The sequence below is a fragment of the Eulemur rufifrons genome, chromosome 10 (genome assembly GCF_041146395.1).
Source record: "Eulemur rufifrons isolate Redbay chromosome 10, OSU_ERuf_1, whole genome shotgun sequence".
Lineage (NCBI taxonomy): Eukaryota > Metazoa > Chordata > Mammalia > Primates > Lemuridae > Eulemur > Eulemur rufifrons.
In genome coordinates, this window is record NC_090992.1 from 17,435,728 (window position 1) to 17,462,368 (window position 26,641).

A 26,641-nucleotide genomic window follows, 5' to 3' on the forward strand; every position below is an offset into this window, starting at 1 on the left:
CACGGAGCTGACTCCCATCCTAGGGGCAGGGAGACAATGAAGGACTTGGGTCCTGGGGTCACAAAGACCCCTTGTCACTTGGAGACTGGGTGACCTAAGGCAAGTGACGTCATCACTCTGAACCTCCAATTCCTCATCTGTGAAATGGACAGAAGTAACCTATTTCACCATACAGAGCACATTGCCCAACACATAATGCGTCCTGATAAATGTTATCTAGCATGATTTGTCACGTGATGGCTGCTAAAACGAAAAAGGTTTTCTCCTAATAAATCTTAGCTGTCGATGTTTGCATCATGTTGTCTTTTGAAGATTCCAACTCGAATCTTGACACCAGCATGTTCCTTTTGACCCCACGCTGAACGGGAGTCAGACCAATATCATTTCTGGCTTCAAATGGTCACTTGCAGTCAGGATAAAATCCAACTCCTTGCCACAGCCCACCCCGCCTTACAGGATCTGGGTTTTGCCTAATTCTCCAGCCCTGACGGTGACGCCCTTCCTCTGACTTGTGGCTTCCTGGCCCCTCTGACTCCAGAGATTTTGCTCACGTCACCTTCCTTCACAGCCCGCTCTGAGCTGGCAGTCCCACCTCCAGCCGGAAAGGCTCTGCCACATCCCGGGTTTTATTTGCTCCATAGTGCATCCGTCTAGCTGCACATGTATTGCCTGTGCCTCCATTTGAACATAAGCTTCATGAGAACAGGGACCCTGTCTGTTGTCAACATGGTGTCCTTAGTGACCAACCCAGTGCCTGGCACATGGCATGTCTGTTGAACGAATGAATCCACCAGGGAACCCCTTAGCACGGGACCTAGAGCATAATGAGTTAATAGCTACTGAATAAATAAACACATAAACCTACCACGTAAAGACCTGGCCCACAGAAAGCCGTCAGTAATGTCGACCGTCATGATCCCTGGGGTTCTGGGCACCAAGTGTCTCGCTCCCTCCTCCCTTTCCCAGCCCCTGGGCGCGGTGCTCTACCTTGGCCGGGCTGCTTGCCCTCCGTTCCCGCTTCCTCCAGCCGGTATCTTTCCCGCGTGCCGCTGCCGAGGCTCAGTTCACAAAGAGTGGCGCTCAGCTCTGGGTCTTCAAACTCCAGGGGGTTGAGGAAGGCATCTCCAGCCAGGAGGGGGTCGGTGATGAGAGGGGAGCAGGGCGGGGATGGGGAGGAGAGGGAGGAGCGCGGGGACAGGGAGGTCATGGACTTCGGGGTGCCAGACAGGGAGCGCAGGGCCTGCAGGCGGCCGCCTCCCTCCGCCTTCTGGGTCTTGGCCACCTCGTCCTCGTGGATGGTGGTGATGCAGCCCGACGGCCGGAAGCCCGTGGCCCCCTCCAGGAGCAGGAGCTCCACCTTGCTCTGCAGCTCCGAGTCCAGCTGCTCGAAGGGGTCATAGTAGAGGTCAGTGAAGCTGGCCGAGGTGGAGGAGTCCAGGCTGGATGCGGCCAGGGAGCCCCGGCTGGAGGTGAGGGAGCCAGGGCTGCTGCCTGAGGACAGGGACTGCGTGCTGCTGGAGAGGCTGGGGCACAGGGAGAGGGTGGGTGAGACGCACACAGAGTGAGGTGGGCCCCCGCGGGCTCTCTGCCCAGCTCTGGAAAGCACCATGGTCTCACTGGACCCACTTGACAGTCTCTAGGGTAGAGTATTCACCTCCTTCTAACCGGAAACAAAAAATTGACACCCCAAGAAACCCAGACAGTGGCAGAGCTGGGATGTGAACCCCAGTCAGCTGCCTCAAAAGTCCACTTTTCCCTTTGCATCTGTTTCCCAACCCCCCACCAGCCACACTGTATTTTCACGATACTTTTCCTTATTTGAATCCAGCCCAAAATAATACTTCTTAATCTCTTTCTTGAAGTTAACGCCTTTTTATACTTTAAAACATTTATCTTAAAAGGAAACTTTACATCCTAGTGTAATTTGAAAAGCAGTATCACCTGCTATAAATAGAAGGCAACCATTATAAAAAATCTGATGAAAACAAAATGTTGTTATTAAATTCCAGTGATGCATTGTTGCCCATGAAGGAAGGCACAGGCCTTTCCCTGTGCCATACAGGTGAGCTGGCAGGTATAAGAGCTGTGTCCTAAGACACAGCAGCCTTCACCTCCGGCCCTCTCCTCTGTGTTGTCAGTCTGGGGAGGTGAAGGGTCCTGCCCCTGGCCACACCAGGCCAAGCCCAAGTCTGCCAGACTAACCACCTGCTGTGCTTCTAACTGTCCACGCTAAAGCCATGGAGTACAAGGGAAGGGGAGAGCCTGGGCTGGGACACTGGGCACACCTGTGTCTCGCCTTCCCCATGGGACGGCAGTGACCCCACCACCCGCCACTCACCTTTTCAGCTGGGAGTGCAGAGTTGCCACCTGCCGAGTGGCTTCCTCCAGTTCTCTCACAAGCTGGCTCCTCTTGCTGTTTAATTTCAACCTAGAGGGAGAGCAGGCATGAGGGGGATGCCCCAGAGAATCCAGCCTCCACGTCCCCTTCCGCTCCCCAGAAGGAAGCACAGGCATATACTCTTACAGATGTACATACAGACACATACACAAGAACCTTCTGGAAGCATTTTACTATGGTGTTTGGGGAGATATGGTCTCCACATGCTATAATCCTACAGTAATTGCTGTATCTCTCCCCCCCTATATTTCAGGCACGTGCTGGCACCTTATGACACTGCCTTAGTTCAGTCGAACAATAAATCTAAGAATGATTCTTACCACTCTACAAGCGAGGAAATTGAGGCTCTTAGAGTTATAAATAATTTACTTAAAGCTATGGAATTAGTGGCAGAATTAGGCTTCCACCCAACTACTCCTCCCTCCCTCCCTCAGCTGCTATTTACTGAGTGCCCACCTCATGCGAGACCCCGTCCTTGGCACTGTGGGCAAAGCAGTGTGCAAAGCAGAACTTGCTTCTGCTCTTACGGAGCTGACATTCTACTGGGGAGGGCAGGGGAGAACAGAAATGAAATACTCAATATACCTAATTAACACTGTGTGACAAGGTACACAACGGTAGGAAAGAACATAAAAGGAGAGACCCAATTTACACTGGCCGGTGAGCCTCTCTGAGCAAGTGACTTCGCTGCTGAGATTGGTGACGCTCAGCCTTGTCTGTGCCCTCCACCGCCTGTGGCTCCCGCTGGTCTGCCTTCCCAGCCTCCCTTGCAGCTGGGTGGGTGGGGACTATGACCAAGTTCTGGCCAACGGGGTGTGAGCAGAAGCGATGCACATCAGCCTGGAGTGGTTAAGGCAAGTGGGGTTGTCTGCCACGCCATCTCTTGGGCGGACTCTGTGGTCTCAAAGGGAAGTGCCACAGATGGAAAGAGCCTGGGTTCCTGAAGGACCACATGGAAGGCTGCCTGTTCATTGGGAATACCTAATTAGGCATTTTTTTTTTTTTTTGAGGCAGGGTCTTGCCCTGTTGCCCAGGCTGGAGTATAGTGGCATCATCATAGCTCACTGCAACCTCAAACTCCTGGGCCCAAGTGGATCCTCCTGCCTCAGCCTCTGGAGTAGCTGGGATTACAGGCACATGCCACCATGCCTGGCTAATTTCTCTATTTTTTGTATAGACAGGGTCTCAAACTCCTGGCCTCAAACAATCCTCCCACCTGGGCCTCCTAAACTGCTAGGATTACAGGTGTGAGCCACCACAGCTGGCCCCTAATTAGACATTATATGAGCAAGAAATAAACTTCTATTGTGTGAAGCCACAGAGATTTTGGGGGCTGTTTCTTACAGCAGTTAGATTTCCGACTAATAGCGAGCTAAATTTAAGCTGATATAATAAGGACGGGAGTTGGTTAGGAAAAGTGCAGGGGGAAAGAACATTCCAAGCAGGGGCCTGAGCAGAGACTTTCATCTTGAGGTCATTACAGCTGCTGTGAGGACAATGGACAGAAGAAAACCAAGGCCAGGGAGGAGTCTGCGGTGGTGGAACTGAGATGGTGGGGACGCGTGTGACGCTGGAGGAGACGGAGACAGAGCACAGGCTGGACGAGGGGGCGGGGCGGAGGGAGCAAAGGAGGACGACTGCGAGGTCACTGCCAGGAGCAGCTGAACAGCCCTGGGGATGGCATCTGCTGAGACGGGAAGGCTGAGGGGGGCGCCCAGGGAGGAGAAGAGTTCTGTTCCAGATACGTGGACACGAATGCTGAACAGGTGGGCTGCTACAGAGGTGGGTCACCATCATCTGGACCACCACACGAATGAGATTAACATCTGTTCTGAGCGGATTTTTGTTCCCCCCAGATGCATGTGTTGAACTCCCAACTCTCAGTAGCTCAGAATGGGACAGTATTTGGAGATAGGCCTTTTAAGAAGCACTTAAGGTGAAATGAGGTCATTAGAGTGGATTCTGATCCAATATGACTGGTGTTCTTACAAGAGGAGGTTAGGACACAGACACAGAGAGAAGACCCTGTGAGGACAGAGGGCGATGATGGTGTCTACAAGCCAAGGACAGAGGCCTCAGAAGAAACCAACCCTGTTGACACCTTGATCTTGGACTTCTAGCTCCCAGAACTGTGAGAAAATAAATTTCTGTTGTTTAATCCACCCAGTCAGTCTGTGGTACTTGTTACGGCAGCCCTAGAAGCCTAAAACAGCATCTCAGGGTAAAATATAGAGGGGGACACATGGAGGCCTAGAACCAAGTTCTGAGTGTGTACAAATTCCAAGGTTGAATAGACGAGCAACTGGCAGCCCAGGAGCTGGGCAGCTGGAGGAAGAGGTTGGCGAACGTGCTGGAACGTCAAAGCAAAGGTCTGTACGTACCCAGGCACGCCTGATACTAAAGTCCAATTCAGTCACTACCTCCCTGGAGGCAAAATGCTCATATTTGGAAGAGAGCTTGGGATATAGGCCCATATCCCAGCCCCCCAGCCTCTCTCGGAATCCCCCATGGAGGGCAGGTTGGGTGGGCTCCAGGGAGTGTGCTGGCCCTTGGAATGGCTGTCCTGACCCTTGCAGTGGGCCCACTCCAAGATCCCAGGGTCTGACAGGGAAGAGGCCCCATGAAGCAAGCATGTACCCTCCCAAATCCACAACTTGGGTTCTCTCATGTACCCACTAGTCTAGTGGTTCTGAGCTTTGACCTACAGACCACCGGCATCAGAAAGGGAGGCATGCTTATTAAAATGCACATTCCTAGGTCCCACTGCTGAATCAAAAAACCCAGGGGCAGGGCCCGGGAATCTGCCTTTTCATTAAGCCTCCCAGGTGATCTTTTGGCGCACTAAGGTTTAGGAGCTGCTGCACCGACTGGGGATTGCAGAGGCAGAGGCCGGGTCTTGGTCCCCTAGCACCACAAGGACGTGCTAAATATCTGCAGAATGGCCGATGTTTATCCCAGATGAAGCAGGTAGGGTTCACGAGCTCTGCTGAAAGACCTGCACCTTGGATCTCCCATGGACACATGTGTTCTACTGCCGGCCCCTTGTCCCCTCATGCCATCCTGTTGGAGGGGGACTGACTCCCTGCTCCCTGGACTGGGGAGTGCACCCAGGGCATGGCCTACCCAGCCTGGGGCCTGGAAGAAGGGGCTTGTTTCCATAGCAAATCAAGCCATGCAGTGCCTCTACCAACACAACACCGAGCTTGCTCTAGATGCAACTGAAACGTGTTGAGGGATGGGCGGGGCTCATAACTGGGCAACCGCACCGGTGACATTACAGCACCGACAACAGGAGCAGCAAGCAGAGTGGCCTTGGCATGGCTCTCAGCCAGCTCAATCCCTGGCCCTATTCTTCCAGAGTTTTCCCTGAGGCTGGGAGGAGGGTGGGCAGGCAGCAGGCTGGCAGATGGAGCCTGCAAGGAACAAAATCCTTGACTCCCAGTGGCATGGACAAGGCTGGTGACCCTTGGTTAAAGTAAAACCCAGAAAGGGTGTAAGGTCTGGGGTCAAGGAGCAGCTGGGGCTGGCCGTTTCTACCTTTGTTTTCCTCTTCTCTGTGGGACAAAAGCCACAGAGGTGTGCTCTGGGAGTAAAAGCAAGTCCCCAGTGGGGCTTCGACGGGATGGTAGGAGAACTGGAGTCGGGCGGCCCTGACTTCCTGAGCACGGGGAGGGGGCTAGCCACTGGCAGCGACACGCAGGTGCCAAGGCCACCCCCCAGTGGTGCTGGGCTTAGCTGGCCAGATGGCGTGTGTGCGGTGCCTGGCACATGCTGGGAGGCTAAGGACACATCAAGCGTGGAGGCAGGCAGAGGGTCCAGAAGGTGGGGCTGGGATCCCCACAGGCTGTAGCTCAGCACCTGGGGCACTCATTAAAAATGCAAGAGCCTGGACTGCAGCTCAGGCCAAAGAATTGGTCCCTGGGCTGGGGCCAGAGAGCCCACATGTTAGCAAGCATCCTGCATGACTGCACACCAGCTCTGGGAGTGGGGGGCCCTCGGGAATGGCGGTGGGGGGAGGCAGAGGGTGGGACGAGGTTCGCTAGGATGCTGTGATTCTGACTGACTTGTGATCGGGCTTTGGCAGGGCCCGCAGGCTGCCTTTCCTGGTTGTGTCTATTCCTGTCCTCAAAGGCACCTTGAATAGGAGAGGCCGTTGTGTGAAGGTGAGGAGCATAATAAACCCATTTTGAGAGAGACAGAGAGAAAAGGCAGGGGAGGGAGAGAAACAGACACTAAAAATAAAGATACACACACGTGTGGGCACACACACACACGAGACAAAGAAACCTAGAGAGAAGGCAAGAGAACACCAGAGCCAGAGGGATGAACGCAGACGGGCAAATGTGGAGCTCTAAGGAAACACCTGACAGCTGGGGTGGGCTCCCCTCTCTACTGTGGGAGGCTCCCAGCCATCAGCAAGGTACCCCCACTCCCAGTTTCCGTGGGCTCCCTCCTTAGACTCCCTTTAGGGTCCGCAGGGCTTTCTGCCCACATGCCCCTGGCTCCCCTGCTACTGCACTTGCCCAGAGGACCCTGCCCTTGAGGGCCTCGAGTTGCCTGTGCAGCCCCTGTGGCGGAGGGGAGATTCCGGCCCCCGTGGACCGGCTGTGTGAACTCACTGCTCCAGGGGAGCCATCAGACCTTTGAAAGATGGGGCTGAAGGCTATTGATAATAAAAGCCGCCTGCATGGGCAGCAGCATGAAGCGAGCATGGGCTCTGGAGCCAGCAAGCCTGGGCCTTCTCATCGCAGCTCTGCCACTCAGTGATGTGAGGTGAGCCTCAGTTTCCTCATCTGTAAAGTGGGGATTAGCCTCAGGGTTACTAGGAGGTTCAAACGAGATGACATATGTTACAGAGTCTGGCAGGTGATGCTAGCTTTCATGTGTCATATGTTTTAGGGGTCCCTAAGAGAGCCTCCAATCCTACTTTCAAGAAGGCAAAATTTTTATAGCAGGGAAGAGCCTTAATTCACAGCGCAGTCCAATGGCTTGCCTTCAGACTGTATAGGTATTCAGTGTAAATAATTAACATCATCAACAGGTTCTTAGAAACTGTGACTTTTAGCAAAACGACAAATAGCAGGTTCTCAAATAACATCACTTCCAGGGAAAGCAGGACAGAGAGTCTTGGTGCTACAGGTGACTTCTAGCAGGTGCTTCCAAGGGCTGCAAAACACCAATTATCCAAGCTCTATCCATTTCCTCCTTCTCCTGCCTACCTGGTGGTAGGTCAGGGCCAATCACCATTCCTGCCAGTGGAGGATGGAGGAGAGGAAATGGATACACTGCAGACACCCATCGTAGGCATTCTGATAAAGTGCTTGGTGGGGAGAGATTCCCACCACTGACCAGTCAAGGGAGTCTGTGAACCCACGAGAGGCCACGCAGAGAGGCTGCTCAACTTGGGCACCAGGCCACATGCAAGAGGGGCTGACTCAGTCGCTAGGCTGATACCAAGCCGGGGCCTTAGAGTGGGAAGGCTCCCTCAAGGGCCACCATGGGGTGACATAGGGAGCACATATAGGTGTCTAGGACTCCTGGGCTGCTTTAACTGAGGCACAGGCACGTTTACCAGTTTTACAAAATGGGCTTCTGCTTCTGATTTCATCAAAAACAGGTATTCCCCTTGCTCATTCCTGGCCCCAAACACACATACAAACATTTGAGAATCACTAACTTTAATTCTGAGCTCCTTAAGGGCAAGGACCTTGCTGAATAAAGTCTGCTGCAGGGGGAAAAAAAAAAAAAAGAAAAAAAAAAAATAACTAGAAAGAATTGATTTAAAGGTCATGGGGCCAGAGACCATGTCTTATTAATTCTGAATCCCTCAAATTGCATTGTACCCACAAAATGTGCAACAAAACGTCCCTTAAGTAAACAAATAAGCACTGGCTAACAGACAGAGGAACGAATGAATGAATGTGAAGCTGGGGTGGTGGCACCCCCTGCGGTCACAGCTGCATTCTGTGCCATGTGGGTGTGCAGGCTGGTGGGACACCGAAGGAAATAAGGACAAAGTCTGTTTCAAGGTCTGGACCAGAGAATGTGAACCAGCAGCTTTTAGGTTTTATCAAGTCCACAGATGAAACTGACTCACAGTATTTTTTTTTTGTTAAATTTTGATTAGATGCTAATATTTAAAAATTAAAAATCCAAACACTTCTTTTGCTTGAAATATAGGGACCTCTGGCAGCCCAGGACCTGCACTCTCGTTCGTTGGAGCAGGAAGACTGCCCCTTGCTTTGGTCCGGTGGGGTCTGTGCACTCCAGTCTGACACGGGCCACCTCCAGGTGGGTCTCTAGCATTTCCATGACCTGCTTGGCCACCATCAGCATGCCGGTCTGCAACCCCCATCCACACCAGTGTTTTGCAAACTGCAAACTTCAGCCCCTTAGCACACAGTGAAATCAATTTGGTGGGCACGAAAAGAACAGTGTGAAAAGAAAGGCAAGATGTCAGATGTAAAGAGTATGCACTGTTTGGTGAACCCAGTATTAGGTCACAATATAACATGCGCATCACTGTCAGAAGGTTGGAAAACAATTGCCCCAGCCCCACCTCTCCGTCAGCGCCTTGCTCTGGGTGTCCCGGGCTGCCTGCAGGTCCTTCTCCAGCCGCTTCCGGGCCACCTCCAGCTGCTCCACCTCCTCCTGGGTCCACTTCCGGGGGCTGATGAAGCGCATCTCCTTCAGCAGCTCCTCCTTCTCATTGATGAGGATCAGCCGGTCCCTCTCCGAGTCCAGAACTCCAGGCCAGGCCTCACTGTCGAGCTTGGCCAGCTGGATCTTCAGGTTGGCAATCCTGGGGGCCAAGAAGGCAGGCATGACTGGCGTGCCCAGTGGCATTGTGGGACAGGGAAATAGAATTCGTGTGCAAGGTCATAAGGTCCGAGGAACCACAACAGCTTCAGAGCAATCTGTGATAGTTACTGTCTTCTTTCTGGTCAGCTTGTCAGTAGCAAGGAACCTGTTTTTATCTAAACAAATACATGTGGGTGCCTACTATGTACCAACAATGAGGGTGGCTCTGCAGGGATGCGGTACAGACACGAGCAAGGCAATGACCTTGTCCTGAGAGACACTAAGCCTGGTTCAACAGGGACTTGGATTCATCACCAGGCAATAACCTCTTACCCCCAGCTACAGTGTGACTCTGGGCAAGTCGCTCATCCCCCTGAAGGGAATAACAAAACTTCCTTCCCCATGGGGTTGTGAAAGGTTTTATGACAGAATTTATAACCCTCAAATCACAGTATCTGGCATAGTAAGCCCCCAATAAATATTTCCGTTGCTGCCATTGTTATTACCCGGTTTGACTACTTACTAGGAATGTAACATTGGGCAAACTCCAGGGGCCTTGAAGATAAGAAAAACAATTACTTATCAGTCAGAATGGTTGTGAAAATCAGCAATAATGTATTCCTGGTGTCCAGCACATAACAGGTACTGAATCAGTGGCAGTCCTGGACCGCTAGGACTGCAATTACTGACCATGTGCTCTCAGATCAGAGAGAGGTGGTAGTGCTACGTTTACAGCTGTAGATCTGGGGTCAGAGGCCTGCAGTTGGAGTCCTGACTCTGGCCTTCTTCATGCAAGTGACCATTTCTTAAGAAATCATTTTGGTATCGTGAGACTCTACTATAGTGTCTGGTATACTGCAGGCACTTAATAAAGGTTAAAGTAAGGAGCTGGCAGCCCTATCTCTTAATTTCTCTAAGACTCAATATCCTCTCATCTGTAAGGTGGGGATGATGATGGTACCTACAGGGTGGGTTATGAGGACCAAATGAGAACATGGCACTTAGACCTCTTTACACCTTGCCGAATGTTATATAGATATTAAGTATTAGTATCACTGGGCCAAAATAAGACTCACAATATAACTAAGAATATGAATATTGCTACAAATATCTAAAAGCAATCATGATGTGATCCTTTAGGACTTGGCCTCTGCAAAATGCTATCCGCTCTCATGCCCTGGCCTGACCCCATCCCTAAAGGGTGGATAAGATAGGGGTCGTAGGCCGGCCACAGTGGCTCATGCCTGTAATCCTAGCACTTTGGGAGGCTGAAGCGGGAGGATTGCTTGAGGCCAGGAGTTTGAGACCAGCCTAAGCAAGAGTGAGACCCTGACTCCATAAAAAATAGAAAAATTAGCCAGGCATGGTGGCACGTGTCTGTAGTCTCAGCTACTTAGGAGGCTGAGGCAGGAGGATTGCCTCAGCCCAGGTGCTTGAGGTTGCAGTGAGCTATGATGATGCCACTGCACTCTAGCCTGGGCGACAGAGTTAGACCTTGTCAAAAGGAAAAGAAAAAAAAGAAGGAGAAAAAAAGAAGATAGGAGTCAACTACATTGGACAGATGCCCAGGGAGGATGTGGTACACCTAAGACTGCAGATCATAAACACGGCCAGTCCTTGTTGAGAGCCCTAGGCCCCTGTACTCCCAGTTCAACCTTACCTGCAGACAACGCGGCCAAACTCTTGTTTTGTCAAAGCCTTGCTGGAGACAAGATTACCCACGATGTGTAGCAAAAATTCCATATAGAGAAACACATCTAGGTTTGTCCACTCCCCAGCCAAGTGTCCCAGCAGGAATTCTTACACAGTCAACCCCAGGTATCCATAGGGATTGGTTCCAGGACCCCTTCGGGTACCAAAATCCACAGATGCTCAAGTCCCTTATATAAAATGACATAGTATTATAGAAAAAATTAGCCGGGCGTGGTGGCATGCACCTGTAGTCCCAGCTACTCGGGAGGCTGAGGCAGGAGGATCACTTGAGCCCAGGAGTTTGAGGTTGCTGTGAACTAGGCTGACGCCACGGCACTCTAGCCCGGGCAACAGAGCGAGAGACTGTCTCAAAAAAAAAAAGTAAAATGGCATAGTATTTGCATATAACCTATGCACATCCTCCAGTCATCTCTAGATTACTTATAATACCTAATACAATGTAAATGCTATGTAAATAGTTATATTGTATTTAAAAATTTGTATTACTTTTTATTATTGCATTATTTTTTATTGTTTCTTTTCTCCCTGAATATTTTCAATCCTTGGCTGGTTGAATCCACAAATATGGAAATTACCGATACAGAGGGTCAACTGTAGTTAATTATTCAAATTTCATATTCACGTACACAGTAATCCACAAGACTGGCTCTGGGACAACTTTGTAACTGTTGTTCTCCAGCAGTTTGAGAACAGAATGGCATGGTAAGGTCTGGCAGGGGCTCTACCACACACAGGACACTGAGGGCTGGAGTAGATCCAAGGTTCAGAGTGGTCTCCTTCAGAGAGAGTGGCAAGCAGCGGCCGTCCAAATACAGAAGTCCTGCTGTTTTGCTGGGCCCCTAGGGGGAGCTGCAATAGTACATAGGACATCTCTTTCTTTCTACCACGCCACTATCCAATTCCTCCTCCTTTTGTTAATAATATTCCAATTTATCTTTGGGAAACCAGTCACTTGGTTCCCACAAAGCTGACCATTCCCAGCGTTGGGCACATGATCCATGCCTGGACCTTCAGAGAATTCTAATTCCCTCTACCCCCTACCGTCCTGCAACAATGATTGGGCTTGAGACACACTAGTTTTTTTGAGTAAACCAAAACCACTGAGTCTATGTAAAATCATTTGAGTCCCTGGATCCAGCTATGCCTGAAGCTAGATAACCCCAGGACTTTGAAGTTAAATAAGCCAGTAAGTTCCCTTTTTTGCTTCTTCTAGTTTCTATCAGATTTTTGTCATTGCTGCAAAGAGTTCTGCTATTTAGAGTTGGCAGAGGGGCAGAGCTGGGCACTGCCACACTCCACACAGCCTGGCTGAGAGGTTCCACAGGCCAGGCAACTTAATCTAAAGAGGAATGGATGCAATGTGCCTGGCACACTGCCCAGGGGGTTCTTCCCCAGTAAGGCTGGCTCAGTGTATAGGAAGATCATGAACTTGAAACCAGATTGTCCAGGGTTCAAATCTGCCTCTACCACCTGGAAAAGTCACGAAACATCTTGGGTCTTACCTCCTCTCTAACATGGCAATAATAAGCTAGAAGCTGTGCTATAAGGTTGCTTTTAAAATTAAACAAGAAGATATACGTACAAATGTTTTAGTGCAATAAATAATCTGTTTAGGCCTACAACAGATGTTCTAAAAATGTCAGCTTTAATTATTATTTTAATTTTGTGGTAGTGGAACCCAACTGCTCAAGATTCTGTGAAGCCACAGAACATCTAAATCCCTACAGTCTCTCCACTGTTTAAAAGCATCGCTTGCTCCCAGTCGTACAGGAGACGCTGAAGCGGGTAGCGCCCACCGTCTTTGTAGCCTGTTGCTGAAACTCCAGTTGTGGTCCCTCAAACGAAACTGCTCACAGGATCACTGGATAACCTCAGCTGTAGAAACCAAGACAGGCAGGTGGAAAGATAACTAGGCTTTGAGGTTAAACAAATCTCCGTTCAAAGCATAGTTCCATTCTCCATCCAGTGAAGTGTCCTGGGTGAGTCATTTCCTCTCTGAATTTCAGAGAGGATTAAAATATAAAAATGGTAATACCTGTCTTCATAATCTTTGTGAGGATTAAACAGGACGAGGTATGCAGAGGCGCAGAGCAGGTATTCCATTAATGCAATAGTGGTTGTGATTATTGGAACCATCCCGGCCCTAGTCCCAAGCCCTAATTACCTTCTCTTAGCCTCTTCGTATCGAAGGCGCAATCTGACCTTCTCCGCCAGCTGATTGTTGCTGCTGGTGCTGAACTGGAAGAGAAGAACAAAGTCGGGAATTATACTGTTGCGGCGGTGCTGAGTTGGGTTTCAAGAGCTCACGAGAGACTTGACAGCTTGCGTGGGCGGTAGCCAAGAATAGCCCCTGGTGACGGACCGGCTGTGCGGATCTCAGGGATGCTGGTTAAGCAAAAGCCCTTTCCTTCCTTCAGGCCGTGGGGAGAGCCCCGAACTCAGACATCTATCACTTTGAAAACAGAAGCCAGGGGCCCAGAATATCATTTTGCAGCTCCAAATGGCTTGGAGCCAATTCAAGCCACAGAAGCGTGGGGGACAGTTGGTGAGGAGGAAATGGGGACAGCCAACACACAAGAAAGCCATTCTGGGGCGCTGGGGAGGGGCTCGCTGCAAAACTCAGAGAGGCTGCAGTCAAAAGTGAGACGCTGGGCCGGGCACGGTGGCTCACGCCTGTAATCCTAGCACTTGGGAGGCCGAGGCGGGCGGATCGTTTGAGCTCAGGAGTTCGAGACCAGCCTAAGCAAGAGCGAGACCCCGTCTCTACTAAAAAAAAAAAAAAATAGAAAGAAATTACCTGGATAACTAAAAATGTATAGAAAAAATTAGCTGAGCATGGTGGCGCATGCCTGTAGTCCCAGCTACTCAGGAGACTGAGACAGAAGGATTGCTTGAGCCCAGGAGTTTGAGGTTGCTGTGAGCTAGGCTGATGCCATGGCACTCTAGCCTGGGCAACAGAGTGAGACTCTGTCTCAAAAAAAAAAAGTGAGACGCCAGGTGAGCAGGTAGAAGACCCTAGAACTCAGAAGGAGGCACAGAGTTTCTTCACAAATACTTCAGCCTGCAGGCAGCTTGTAGCTGGACACATGGGTAGTGTGGGGAAGGAAGGGACAGCCCCTCTCACAATGCTAGTTTGTCAAGAGCAGCAAGAAGCTACTACAAGGCTCACCAGATCACACACGGATATAGCTTCTCTTCACAAGTGGGAAGACAGCTATGGAAATCAGACATGAACAGCATTCAGCCACAGAGGCTGGGAGGCAGATTTATTCAATGTCTCCTGCTCTAGGAAGACAAAAGTACTCCAAAAATTATGGATCACCGTGGGTCAGCCCTACTCTCATGCTTTCCCCGAGCTACATCTGGACAGCACTTTCACTGTTCATAACTAGGACGGGACTGAGCTTTGGAACTTGGAGTCAAGCAGCTGTCTGAAAGCTACATGCATTGTTTTGGGACCAACAGGAGGAAAATATCCTTTGCTTTCCAGCTGGTGAAAGAAAAATGGAATGAAATTGCAAAATAATATTTTAAAAAAAAACAGAGAAAGACACTTCGTCCTTTAAAAATGCTTTCTGTGCAGCATCTAGAGATGCCAGCACCTGGCCAGGCAATACTCAGGGCTGTGGCATCTGTCCGTGCTGGGTTTTCCTCCACACCATCATGTCATGTCCTTCTGGGACCAGGAGGACTGCAAGGAACAGAGCTCCAGAGGGCTGAGATAGCAGCAGCCCCACAGGGAGCCCCTGGCAGGTTTCTCAGGTGAGCAAGGAGAAGGCCGCTGCCCACCGCAGCAGTCTCCTGGCTGCTGCTCCCCTGCCGCGCCCCCCGCAGCACGCGCTGCCTACTCACGCTTCCCGAGATGTCCGTCTGAGAGCTCACATCCAGGTACTGTTTTGGCAGAGGGAAACCTGAACTCTCCAGAGAGCTGCTGCTGGACCACAGGTCTGAGTGAGACCCTCTGTCAGTGCGGAAGTCGTCCTTCAGCATGGCGAGGCTCTGCGGACGGGGAGGGCAGGGTTGGCGATGCTCCTTCCCAGGAGGGAGTGCTGGGTCTGCCACGCCCCCTCTCTAGCTTCCCTAACGTTAGGAACCCGTGTTTGTCCAGATGTCCTGCTGGTCCGTGGTGGAGAGCTGGCAGCGAGCAGGTCCTCACTGGGTAGCAGGCTCTGTGCTGGGCCCTTTGCAGGGGAGAGCCTGGCGTGGGTGCCGACTCTGAGTTGGAAGCCCTGCTCTATTCCTAGCTGTGTGATCTGAGCTAGCCAATTAAACTCTCTGTGCCTCAATTTCTTCTCCCCGAAAATGGGAATAATCACATATCCTATCTCACAGGGTTATCATGTTGATTAAACGAGGTGACAAGTGTAAAACACTAGCTACTACAGCCAATACTCGGTACCTGTCAGCTTTACCATGACCTTACCGAGTCCGACAGTCCTGTGAGGAGTGACCTATGACTATCCCCATTTTATGGAAGAGAAGCTGGCAACTGACAGAGCCAGGACTTGGACCTGGTCTGTCTGCCTTAAGGCTCTGTGCCCTCAACTGCCAATCACAACAGGAACACGCCTCACTGCCCACAGGTGCCTCGTCCGAATGTTCTCACCGGGCTGCTGTCCTGGGCAGGAGCTTTGAAACTGTCCTGCCCTAGAGCACACAGCTTCCTTCTCTAAGTCACTTGCAGCATCCCTGAGTCTCAGACTCCTAATCCGCCAATGGGAACCATAATAAATATCTCAGAGGCCAGGGGAGTTCCTGGGAGGAGAGGAGGTATGTGCAGGGTTAAGGCAATGGGGTCCACCACTTACTCTCTGTACAGTCTCTGTCTGCATAATGGAGATGAACCGGAGTTGATGCAAGAGACAGGTGAGACACGATGCATGCAAAGTGCTTGTCACAACTGCCTGGCACATTAAGCAGGAGCTATTATAACTTGTTCAGTTCCCAGCACAGATGCAGAACATACAATGAAACGATTATAGAGACGCTACATTTTGATGTCAAAACCAGTTCCCTACATTTGGTTGTTTGAACAGCAAGCTAGGTGGCTAAGCTAGTGGCTAGGCCCTGGCCTTTGGACTAGGCCAGACGGCCTCCATTCCAACCCTGCCATTTACACTAGCTGTGTGACCTTAGGCAAGTCACTTAATGCTTCTGAGCCTCCATTTCCTCCTCTATAAAATGAACCAAAACCCCAAGAAGACTGGTAACCAGAACGGGGTGCAGCACGTGGACACAGCCTGCTGAGCGCCAGCACGCGGGGTACTCAGCAGAAACTGAGCCAGGGACGTGCGTACCTTAATGAGATCTTGCTTCTCCTTTTCCCCACAGGTGATGGCCTTTTTGATGGCTTTTGTTTCTCTCAAGACAGCCTGAGCTTCGTCCAATTTGTAGCTGCCCTGAGTATCGGACATTTTCTTATCGATTCTAGGAGACAGTTAATGGGAAAGGTCAGACTTAGGGTGAGGGACAGGGTTTCGTCAGGGGAAAAGCACACACCACCGTACTTTAGTCGATTAAGAAGGCACCTCTCTCTGTCCTGCACACTCATCCTCCCTGGGTTGCACTTGTGGGATGAGGCACAGAAGGTCCCTGTTAAACTGCAAGTGTCTCACAGCTGCGGGAGCAACACTGCTCTTGAGGTCGAGGTTCCTCTGAACATCAGCTCTTACGGAAGCCGACCCTCATCACCTCCCTGGGTCCTCCAGCCTGGGGAGGGGCTTCCCATACACGCTGCATACAGTTGTGACACTGCAGTCATTATGTTGTGTGATAATTGATAGCTTATGTGGTGGCATCTTTGACTCCACTCTGGCAGGCCTGGGAGCAGGGGGCAGCATTGAACACGTTTATTTTAGTGCCTGGCATAGAACAGTTCTTGAATCTGAGCCTCTCAACCTTAGCACTCAGGACACTGGGGCTGGATCATTCTTTGTTGTGCGGAGGGTGGGCTGTCCTGTGCATGGTAGCATGTTTAGCAGCGACCCTGGCCTGCAGTTGTGACAACCGAAACTGTCTCCATGTATTCCCTGAGGTCCCGTGGGAGAGAGGGAGTACAGCCCTCCCGTCAGGAACCACAGTCTCTAATCAGCACGTGTTGAGTTAATGAACACGTGAAGAAAAGGACAGACTGCCTATTAGTCGCGTGACCTTGGGCATGTCTCTCCAGCAGGCGGAGCCTCAGTTTCCTCCTCTAAAAAAACCTGGCTGATGTTATCTGCCTTGGCCTGTGTTCAAGGAGTCGTTAGGAATGTCAAATGAGGTAAAGGATGGAAAATTTTGTGGTGAACTAAGAACTACTGTACAAATATAAGAGATTAAAACACTTCTAGCCCAGAGAGCTTATTGGCTTATCCCGGCCCTACCTATTGGGTCATTCTGATGGCAGGAAAGGATTAAAAAAAAAAAACAAAAAAAAAACCTAAGGGTCTTGATGTAGTTTTCAGACCAAACCAGAGCCGGGGGCTGGGGGCTGAGCTGGTGGAGAAGGCGGGCTGTGGTGTGGGAAGGGTTCCCAGGGCAGAGACATTTTAACTGCTTCATGTTTTTGCCAAAGGCTAGGCCTGAGGTTTCAATCCAAGGTGGAGAAAAAGAAGTTTCACAGGCAGGCACGGCGGCTCACGCCTGTAATCCTAGCACTCTGGGAGGCCGAGGCGGGCGGATCGTTTGTGCTCAGAAGTTCGAGACCAGCCTGAGCAAGAGCGAGACCCCATCTCTACTAAAAAAATAGAAAGAAATTAGCTGGACAACTAAAAATATATATAGAAAAATTAGCCGGGCGTGGTGGTGCATGCCTGTAGTCCCAGCTACTCGGGAGGCTGAGGCAGGAGAATCACTTGAGCCCAGGAGTTTGAGGTTGTTGTGAGCGAGGCTGACGCCACGGCACTCTAGACTGGGCAACAGATTGAGACTCTGTCTTAAAAAAAAAAAAAAAAAAAGTTTCACAGTCTGAGGGAACACCACAAACCCATTCTTTCAGGACGAGAAGCGCTCACAGGCATTCCTTTGTGGTTACCTGCCGCAGGCCGCACTGCCCCGGGCTCAGAATAACCCGAGTGGGGAATCACTCGAGCAGCTTTCGCCCGGCCCCACGTCTGCCCAGCGGGCAGGAGAGGGAGGCGGGCGGCGGTCTCAACACCCCCTCCGTCCCCACGGGCACCTCAGCCTCCGCAGGGAGAAGACAAAGCCCCATTTGTGTCTCCTCACTAAAAATAGCCCGTCTATTCCTTTCGAGGACTTAGGCCTGGGCAGGCCTGCCAGGTCGGCTAAGACTGGTCACAGATTTAGTCCGAAGAATTAGTCTAAAGGCGCTTTCCCAGCACAGCCCTGCCCAGATGTCCCGTGGCAAGGTGGCGCCCCCAGAGCGAGCGAGCGTCCAGGACTGGAGGTGGCCCTGCCCCTGCCGCAGATGTGGGGTGGCGGCGGCGCAGGGGAGACGCTGTTTGTTGGAGTGTGTCCCAGGGCTGGGGGCTCCGAGGAGGGGGCTGTGCCCACCGTCCTCTGCCAACAGGGCGAGAGCGGCTTTGAATCCCCAGCAGGATGGGACAGAAGCGGTTTGTCTGCTGGGCCTCTGACAGCCTCTACCTGACTCCTTCAAGGGCCTTAGCAACCCAGGCTCTGGAATTTGGCTCCAGAGAGTGGCTCTGGGAGGGAACACTCTCAGGATGAAGCTGGGGTGGGGGCGGGTGGGGGGAGAACAAAGGGTCACCATTATGTACTCAGTGAATGAAGTTTTTTTTTTTTTTTTTAGGGGAAAGAAAAGTTGTGTGTGTGCGCGCGGGGATGCATGTGTTTTAGGATTTCCAAATCCCTCAGCTGTCCTTTCTCTCAGGCCTTTAGAGATTCACACACCCGACAGCCACAGAGCGGTGGGACGGCAGCCCACTCTTCCCGGCCCTGTCCAAACAACCCCTACCTGGGCACAGCGGCCCCTGGGACGTGCAGAGAGGCTGCACTGCCCTCCCACAGGGACGCGAGGCCTGGTCTCCGTTCTTTCCTATCCACAAGGGCTCAAGGGGGCTGACAGGCCAACGTCCCAAGCTTTTCTCTTGATTTTTCTTTCAATCTCCTCTAAGAGGCATCCTTCAGTTCTCATGAACACCTTCTTTCTTGTTAAAACTAGGGTTGCTGACTATGAATTGAACAAATGGATTCATACCACGAAGTGACTCGGCCAGTATGATCACAGTCCTGACGGGTGACACAACTGCTCTGAAGAAACAACAGAGCTGTATCCTCCTAGCTGCAAGTCAGCTGCTAGGAGTGAAAACTACATTTGGTCAAAGTTATCCTGGCAACTCCTTACGGATGAGTTTTACCTTCCCTCATATTCTGCTGAGAGGAGGCTAAGAAGTAGAAGCGACCAGATAGTTCCCTGTTAGACCCTGAAAAGGATTCCAAGGGAGCTAGAAAAGGGCCTTACACTTTTCAGGTATGGGGAGAGGGTATATTGGGGATGATGCCAGGAAGGGAGGTATTAAGACATGAGCTTCAAAGTCCAATAGTTCTGGTTCCAGACCCAGCTCGGACATTTGCTAGGTGGGTGGCCTTGGGTATATTTTGAACACTGTCAGTGCCCTCATCTGTAAAACAGGGCAGAACAAAAACTCTCAAGCATGGGTAAAGAGAATGATGAGGTAGAGAATCTAAAGTGTTTACCCAGCACAGTGTCTAGCCCAGGGTGGACAGACGTAGAGTTCCTGGATTTCCCATCCAAGCAGGCAACCAGCTAGAGGTCACCGCCCCACCCCCTCTCACTGAGCCCTTCCCCCGTGCCAGGGACCATCCCATACTTGACGTGGATTATCCAACTCAATATTTACAACCACTAGTTTTTCAAATAAAGAAAATGAAGCTCAGAGGAATTAAGTCACTTTTCTAAGGAACCAGGGAACTGCGATTTGAACCTGGGCCATCTGCCTCTTAAAGATACATTCCTAACCGTACAAACTAAAGCAGAGGCCTTCCTCCACACTGGATGCTGAGCCAGGCTCCCAGCGAGGGAGTCTTATCTGGGCCTGATATCAAACATGGGGCAGAAGGGTGGGGGAAAAAAAGGAGGCTTGTCTTCGGGGTTTCAGCATCAGCTTACCAAACGACAAGAATTTTCAATGCTGCTACAGGGTGACAAAGCGGTAAAACAGGTTTGCGGTGGCTCGGAGAATAATGGGAAGTGTTCTAACCAGAAGCTCCTGAGGATTGCAGGAGCAGGAGGCGGGGAGGGCACATTCGGTAGGCTGATGTGGGAGTGAGTAGCTCTTAAACTATGTGCTCAGAAGCCGCTCCGCTGAAAGTGGAGGACTGAGGCTATTGCTTTAACAGGTCAAAAAGAGGAATTTTCTAAGCTCACACTATTGTTCCAAACTGTCACTGGTGCTACTGAAGATTTCCAAGAAGCATAAAGCATGGTCCCTGGCTCTGACAAGTTTAGAATCTGGTTTGAGAAATAGGATTGGCATATGTATACATATCTATCTCATAAACAGATATATATACAGTATGTATGTATGTATGTATGTATGGCTGTATTTATTGATTTATGAGATAGAGTCTTGCTCTGTTGCCTGGGTATGAGGGCAGTGGCATGATCACAGCTCACTGCAACCTCAAACTCCTGGGCTCCAGTGATCCTCCTGCCTCAGCCTCCTAAGTAGCTGGGACTACAGGCAGGTGCCACCACACCCAGTTAATGTTTTCTTATTTTTTGTAGAGATGGGATCTTGCTCTTGCTTATGCTGGCCTCGAACCCCTGGCCTCAAGCAATCCTCCCACCTTTGGCTTCCCAGAGTGCTAGGCCTAAGCCATCATTTATGATAATTTGTAAAACAAAAGAATTATACACAATTTATAATACAAAACCATTCTTTCTTATACCATGTGTTGTGCTGGATTCATGGTGGCTCACCCCAGGCAGTGGGGACTTGGAAGGCGGGAAGATATGAATAAGAACCAACCAGCCCCTCAATGGAAGGACACAGGTCCCTCAGTTAATAGGGCTTGGAGGCAGACCTCCAAAGGCTTGGGGTGATGGCCATAGAATGGTGCGGGTGGACTTGAAGTTCAGGGAATGAGGAAAAGATATAATAGTCAGGGAGAAAGAGAGAGAGAGCAAGTGACCACAGAAACAGCCATCCATACAGCTGTGGTCTCCCGGGGAATCTAAGTGAGATGCCCCTGAGAGGGAAAAATCTACCAGATGTCCTAACTAGAGCTTCTGAGAGGGCTACCAGACAACCTTTGTAACGATTGTCCAATCGATCCATCAGATATACTGAACACAATTCCATGAATGAGTCTCGGTTACATGTTGTGGTTAATAACAACAATAAGCTAACATTTCTTGAGCACTTGCTATGTGACTTAGTTTCCTCACCTAGAAAATTAGCTAGAAGAACATTCCTCATAGAGTTGCCATGAGGATCAAATGAGCATACCCACGTAGAAACACGGAAAGAGTTTCTAGGCACTGAAGAAACAAATGTCAAATCTCAGCTAGTCTAAACATAATTGTGACAGTTAAGACAACTGCTCGTAAGAAACACAGAGCTGTATCTTCTTTGGTTGCCAGTCAGCTTCTAAAAGTGAAAATTACATTTGGTCAAAGTTAACCCTGGAAACTCCTTAAGTCGCCCATAGAGTAAAGTATACATGGCACCGTGTATACTTTTCCACTAATTTATTTTGGCTGGAAGAGATCGTTGTTCCTTCAGTGGAGCACTGGGTGAAGTAGCTGCTCACTTTTAGGGGCCGTGGAAAAAAAGAATGTGCTCTGATTGTGCGCCCATGAGACTGTACAGGATCTATTAGAGGAGATGAGACCTGTTAACAGACATGCCCAACAACACTTGTTTCCATGCCTGGATAGTAAAACTCAGCTGAACGGAACAGACCTTAACAGCTTTGGGAGTTCAGAGGACGATGAGAGCTCTGTGGTCTGAACGATTTCCCTTTCCTCTTTCCAAAACCCACCCTTGGATGATGGTATCTTTAGGAAGTGCCAGTGGAACAGAATTTGAATGATCAGAGAGCCACATTTTGAGAAGGGAGAGAGGGACCAAAGGAGGGAGAGACAAGAGAGGGCAAGAGGGACGCTGGGTGGGGGTGGCCCCACCTCTGCATGGCTGGGTGCACTTACTTCTTCAAGGTTTGAAAGCCACGCTCTTTGAACTGCAGCTCATGCTGGAGGTGAACCATCTCTCTCTTCAGCTTGTTGACCTGTGGGGCAGAAGGCCACACACACGAGCTGGGTCAGAGGCTGACCTCAAGCTGCAGCTGCCTTTCCCCAAAGGGGAACCCTGATCCCCTCACTGTGCCTGCACGATGACTCAGGTCAGCATCCCGAGGAGCACCTTTGTCACAACCCCGTGCCCTCACCGGTATTGGTCTTGGTCTCTGCAGCTGTGCCCTCAGTCAGCATCCCAGCCAGTTTTCCTGTGGGTAACACCTAGCCAGCTCTTGCTTCCGGGAAACAGGAAGTGGACAGGAGCAGACTGAGTGGGACAGAGCTGGGCCTTCCCACTTCCTCACTGTGTGACCTCTCTCAAGCCACCTTGCCATCTTGGGCCTCCCTTTCCTGTTCTGGTAGACCAGGATAATAGCAATTCCCAGGGCCGTGCACTACGTAAAGCAGGTAAAGGATCTAAGAGTGCTTCGCATGAGATTAAGAGGCAACACAGTAACTTTAGAAGCAAGACGTGCTCTAGGAGCTAGATCCAGCCTGCAGTCTTGTTTGGCCTGCATGGTACTATTAAACTTTCAAAATAAGTTGCTAATAATTAAATCTTGAGAAATTTTATATAATAAACCTAGATATATAGAAATACTCTCTAAAAATACCTGAAGATCTGGCAACATTGAGCCCACATTCCAGCACGGGCATAATAGACTAGAGCTGAAATTCTATTATCTCTTTAGACATGGCATAGCTCTCTAGGTTACACAGTCCCCACTACTCCCTACTGCCTCACCCCGAGCCCCAATACCCCCATTTATGTCTTCTTGTAAGCATCTGAGCTTGTAAACTATTTTGAGTTTAACCAATCAATCCATGTTTAAAATACTGACTTTACCATGAGCAGGTCATTTAACTGCTGTGCCTCAGTTTCCCTATCAATAAAATGGGAATAATATTATTTATCCTTTAAGATAATAATGAGGTAATTAAATAAGATAATGTAGAATAATGTAGAATAATCAGTAGCTAGGAAGACAGCATTAAGAACTTTGGAGTAAGACTTGAGTCTCTTATGACCTTGGGCAATTGCTTAGCTCCCCTAAGACTCTGTTTGCTCATCTTTAAAATGCAGCTAATGACAGGGGGTTGTTGCAAGGACATAGATAATACACGTGAAGCATTTAACACTATGCCTGGTATACGGTGATTGCTTGTGCAATGGCAGCTTCGGTTACCATTACTAGGACTATGACTACTGCTTCACTGTTACTAGTTAGGCCCTGTTAGTCAGCACTGGCTGCCAGGGCCTGGCTGAAGCATCTACTCTGGCCTTGTGGGTGGGCTAGTGGCCTAAGACCTCGGTGACCCCCACCAATGGCATAGGCAAAGAGGTCCTACCCGGGATTTTGCAGTGGCAATTTCAGCTTTCAGGATCTCAGGGTCATACTTAGAGCTGGATGATGAACCAGAGATCACTGTAAAGAAAAAAAAAAGAATTTCAGTAGAAGAAATACAGTTCAGCAAAGTTGGCTTATTTAGCCATCTAAATAAACCCAAAAGGAGGACTAAAAGTAAACAACCTAGATGTCCAACAAAGGGGGAGTTGTTAAATAAATATAGTGCATGCATAAAATGGGGACTATGCAACTTATGCAATTTAAAGAATAATTAAAATTTGGAAAATATACAGAGTGTACAAATATAAACACGCACATATGCATCTAAAAAAGACTGGAAAAGAATATACCAGAAAGATAACACTGGTATCTAAAGAGTTGAATAATGAATGATATCAATTTTCATCTCTGTATTTTTCTCTCTTCCATATTTTCTAACGTAAGTGTATATTTTTGTGATCAGAAAAACTGAAAGTTTATTCTACTTTATAGTATTAATGTACATTTGCAAACAAAAATAAATTACCCAAATCCTACCACCCCAATATAATTATCTTTTTCCCAGTTTACCTTCCAATGTTTAACCATAGTTCTATCATGTAGTTGTAATCTTACTGCATTTTAAAAATAGTATTTATGTCTTGGAAAAGGATTTTGAGGCCTATGGAAATGAACACTATGGTGTAAAATACATTTAAGGAATGTATGAGTCAAAGAGAAAAGAAGGGCGAGGAAGCAAACTGGTGACAGGCATGAGATTAGAGCTCCTCACATATTATGAGATTCTGCTTCCTAACCAGAGTCACTACAAACCTGGCTCTGAGCTTCCTAGCTAGTGATGTGAAGAGGGAAACAGGGTCAGATATAAGATCCATGGTGTCCTTAAGATAAACACAATCCCACTGTTCATAAAAGAACAGTTATTCTTGGCAGGGAGGCCAGAGAAGTATTTCTCCCCTGAGTCCTTAATCACACTGAGCAATCATCTCCCCTGTCCACCTCCCATCACCTGAATGCTCTGCCTATTCACACCTACCCAGGTCACCCGCAGAGACATGGATTGGTCTGGGGATAGAGAAGCTCCTTTGGCGATGGATGGCAGTTTTCAGTGTCTGGAGGTAGAAGCGACAGTCACGAGGGGGATGGTGCTCTTTGGATTTGGTTAAAATCATTTGATTATGCATGAGGGAAGTTAAAATGTGATGGCTGAAGTTTGGGGAAAGAGAAAAATGTTCCGCATAACAACATAAAAAGTGTTTTACACCATAGGCAGCAGTACGAGTTTACAATGATCATGGTGGTGGCAGTGGTGGCGGCGGCTGGAGTCTACCAGGAGAGATGAGTAGGGGCAACATCGGGGTGGGGAACAGGGAATCCAGGTACAGAGATGTTTCATTTCCAATTTGAACTTTTCACTTCCTATCTTCGAAATCTTCTGGTTTTTGCTGGACTTGCAGATTTCAGGGAAAACCCTAGTTGGGTAGTTACCTGGAAGCACTGCCTTACGCATACAGTAAGTCCTCACTTAACACTGACAATAGGTTCTTAGAAACTGCGACTTTAAGCAAACTGTGTACATGGAAACCAATTTGACCCTACTAATTGACATAAACAAGAGTTAAGTTCCTGTGGCATATTTCTGGTCACAAAACATCACCAAACTTCTAAATAAAGACCAAAACGCTTTTAATATTAAACATTGAAATAAACATGAACTATATGTATATATATTTAAGAAATAGTGATAAAACAGCAAGATAATTATTTACTCGATTATTCCAGTTCAGGGTGGCAGGTGGTGGGTGGCCACAGCCCACCCCTGTAGCTCAGGGTGCCAGGCGGGAACCCCCCTGCACAGGACGCCATCCCGTCGCAGGGCGCACTCACACCACACTCAGACGGGGACCACGCAGTCGTGCCAGCAAACCTACTGTGCACAGCTTTGGGACGTTAGGTCCCAAAGTACCTGGAGAAAACCCACACAGACGTGGGGAGAACGGACACGCTCCACACGGGCAGTGGCCCCGGTTAGGAAGCAATTTTTTTTTCTCATCAATGTTATGACAAAACCACATTGAGGGAAATGACGTTATTCAGGGACCTGTTGTATTCCCCGAACAGGCACTTTTCAACAAAACGTTAAGGGAATTAACACTTTTCGTCACCCACTGATCAACAGTAAGAACAGAGAGATAAGAGCAGTTAGTGCGGCATTAAGACGGGACACACACAGACAGGTTCTCGAAGCAGGGCGCCTGGTCTGTGGGCACCTGGTCCTGCCAAGCACCTTGCTGATCAGGATGTGCCTCTGGACACGGGTCTGCGCTCTGGGTGACTGTCCAGGCGAATGTGCCTGGAAGAGCGTGTTAAAAATGGCAGCACCTGACCTGGACAGGGAGAGATTTGCTCTGGGGACCGGTCACACCAGGGCTGACTTAGGGATGCATAAGTGCTCTTTGGGCACGCTCAGAGATGTGTTATTTATTATTTTTTTAAGTAAACTTTTAATTGAAGTTAAAAAAATACATACATAAAAGTGCACAAATCCCACGTATACAGTCTGATGAGTTTTCACAAAAGGAACATACTCAAGTAGTCAGCACTCCCATCAGGAAAACTGGTCATCGGCCTCCTCTTGGCACCTGCATCCCTTCACTACCTTCTACCAAAAGAACTTTATAGCAAACAAGACCTTAAAGACTGTCTTGTCCCAGTTTTCAATAGTTTTACGTTTAAGTTATATATGAACACAGTGTAACAGTCCAACATAGTGCGAGGTTTGCTATAGAAAGAGTATTCCTCAGCTCCCTACCCCCGTAACCCACACCCCAAAAGGGAACCACTTTCGACGTGTTCGGCCAGAGTCTGCGGGAGTGTCCTCTGTGTCCGCTAACACGCATGCATTGGCCGCCTCTTGATCTTTTCCGTCTGGAGCACAATACGTTCACTTCTCTCCGGAGGGAGGGGACTTAGCTCCCTTCTTTCCCCAGCACCTACGCCACACACACACCCCTCTCCCTCCTCCCCGGCCTCCTAAAAGCATACTTTCGGTGAAAGCAATCTTCAGTATTTGCATTCTTTTTACTCTGCAAACACTAGTCAGGGTGGAATCAGCTAGCTGACCTTACTTTTCCTTTCCAGCACTTTTGGTTTTTTCTC

General features: G+C 49.5%; 1 protein-coding gene across 2 annotated transcripts in view; it reads right to left on the reverse strand.

Annotated features, from left to right (window-relative positions):
• Nucleotides 1-26,641, reverse strand: part of WWC1 (WW and C2 domain containing 1) — a 147,471-nt gene that overhangs the window by 38,633 nt on the left and 82,197 nt on the right. For both annotated transcript variants that reach the window (XM_069483879.1, XM_069483877.1), the window contains exons 4-11: nucleotides 23,484-23,560; nucleotides 22,047-22,126; nucleotides 16,210-16,339; nucleotides 14,765-14,911; nucleotides 13,077-13,150; nucleotides 8,958-9,200; nucleotides 2,339-2,428; nucleotides 988-1,523 (exon numbers count right to left, since the gene is read on the reverse strand). In XM_069483879.1, the coding sequence (XP_069339980.1) occupies nucleotides 988-1,523; nucleotides 2,339-2,428; nucleotides 8,958-9,200; nucleotides 13,077-13,150; nucleotides 14,765-14,911; nucleotides 16,210-16,339; nucleotides 22,047-22,126; nucleotides 23,484-23,560 (1,377 nt within the window). The remainder of the gene's footprint in view (nucleotides 1-987; nucleotides 1,524-2,338; nucleotides 2,429-8,957; nucleotides 9,201-13,076; nucleotides 13,151-14,764; nucleotides 14,912-16,209; nucleotides 16,340-22,046; nucleotides 22,127-23,483; nucleotides 23,561-26,641) is intronic.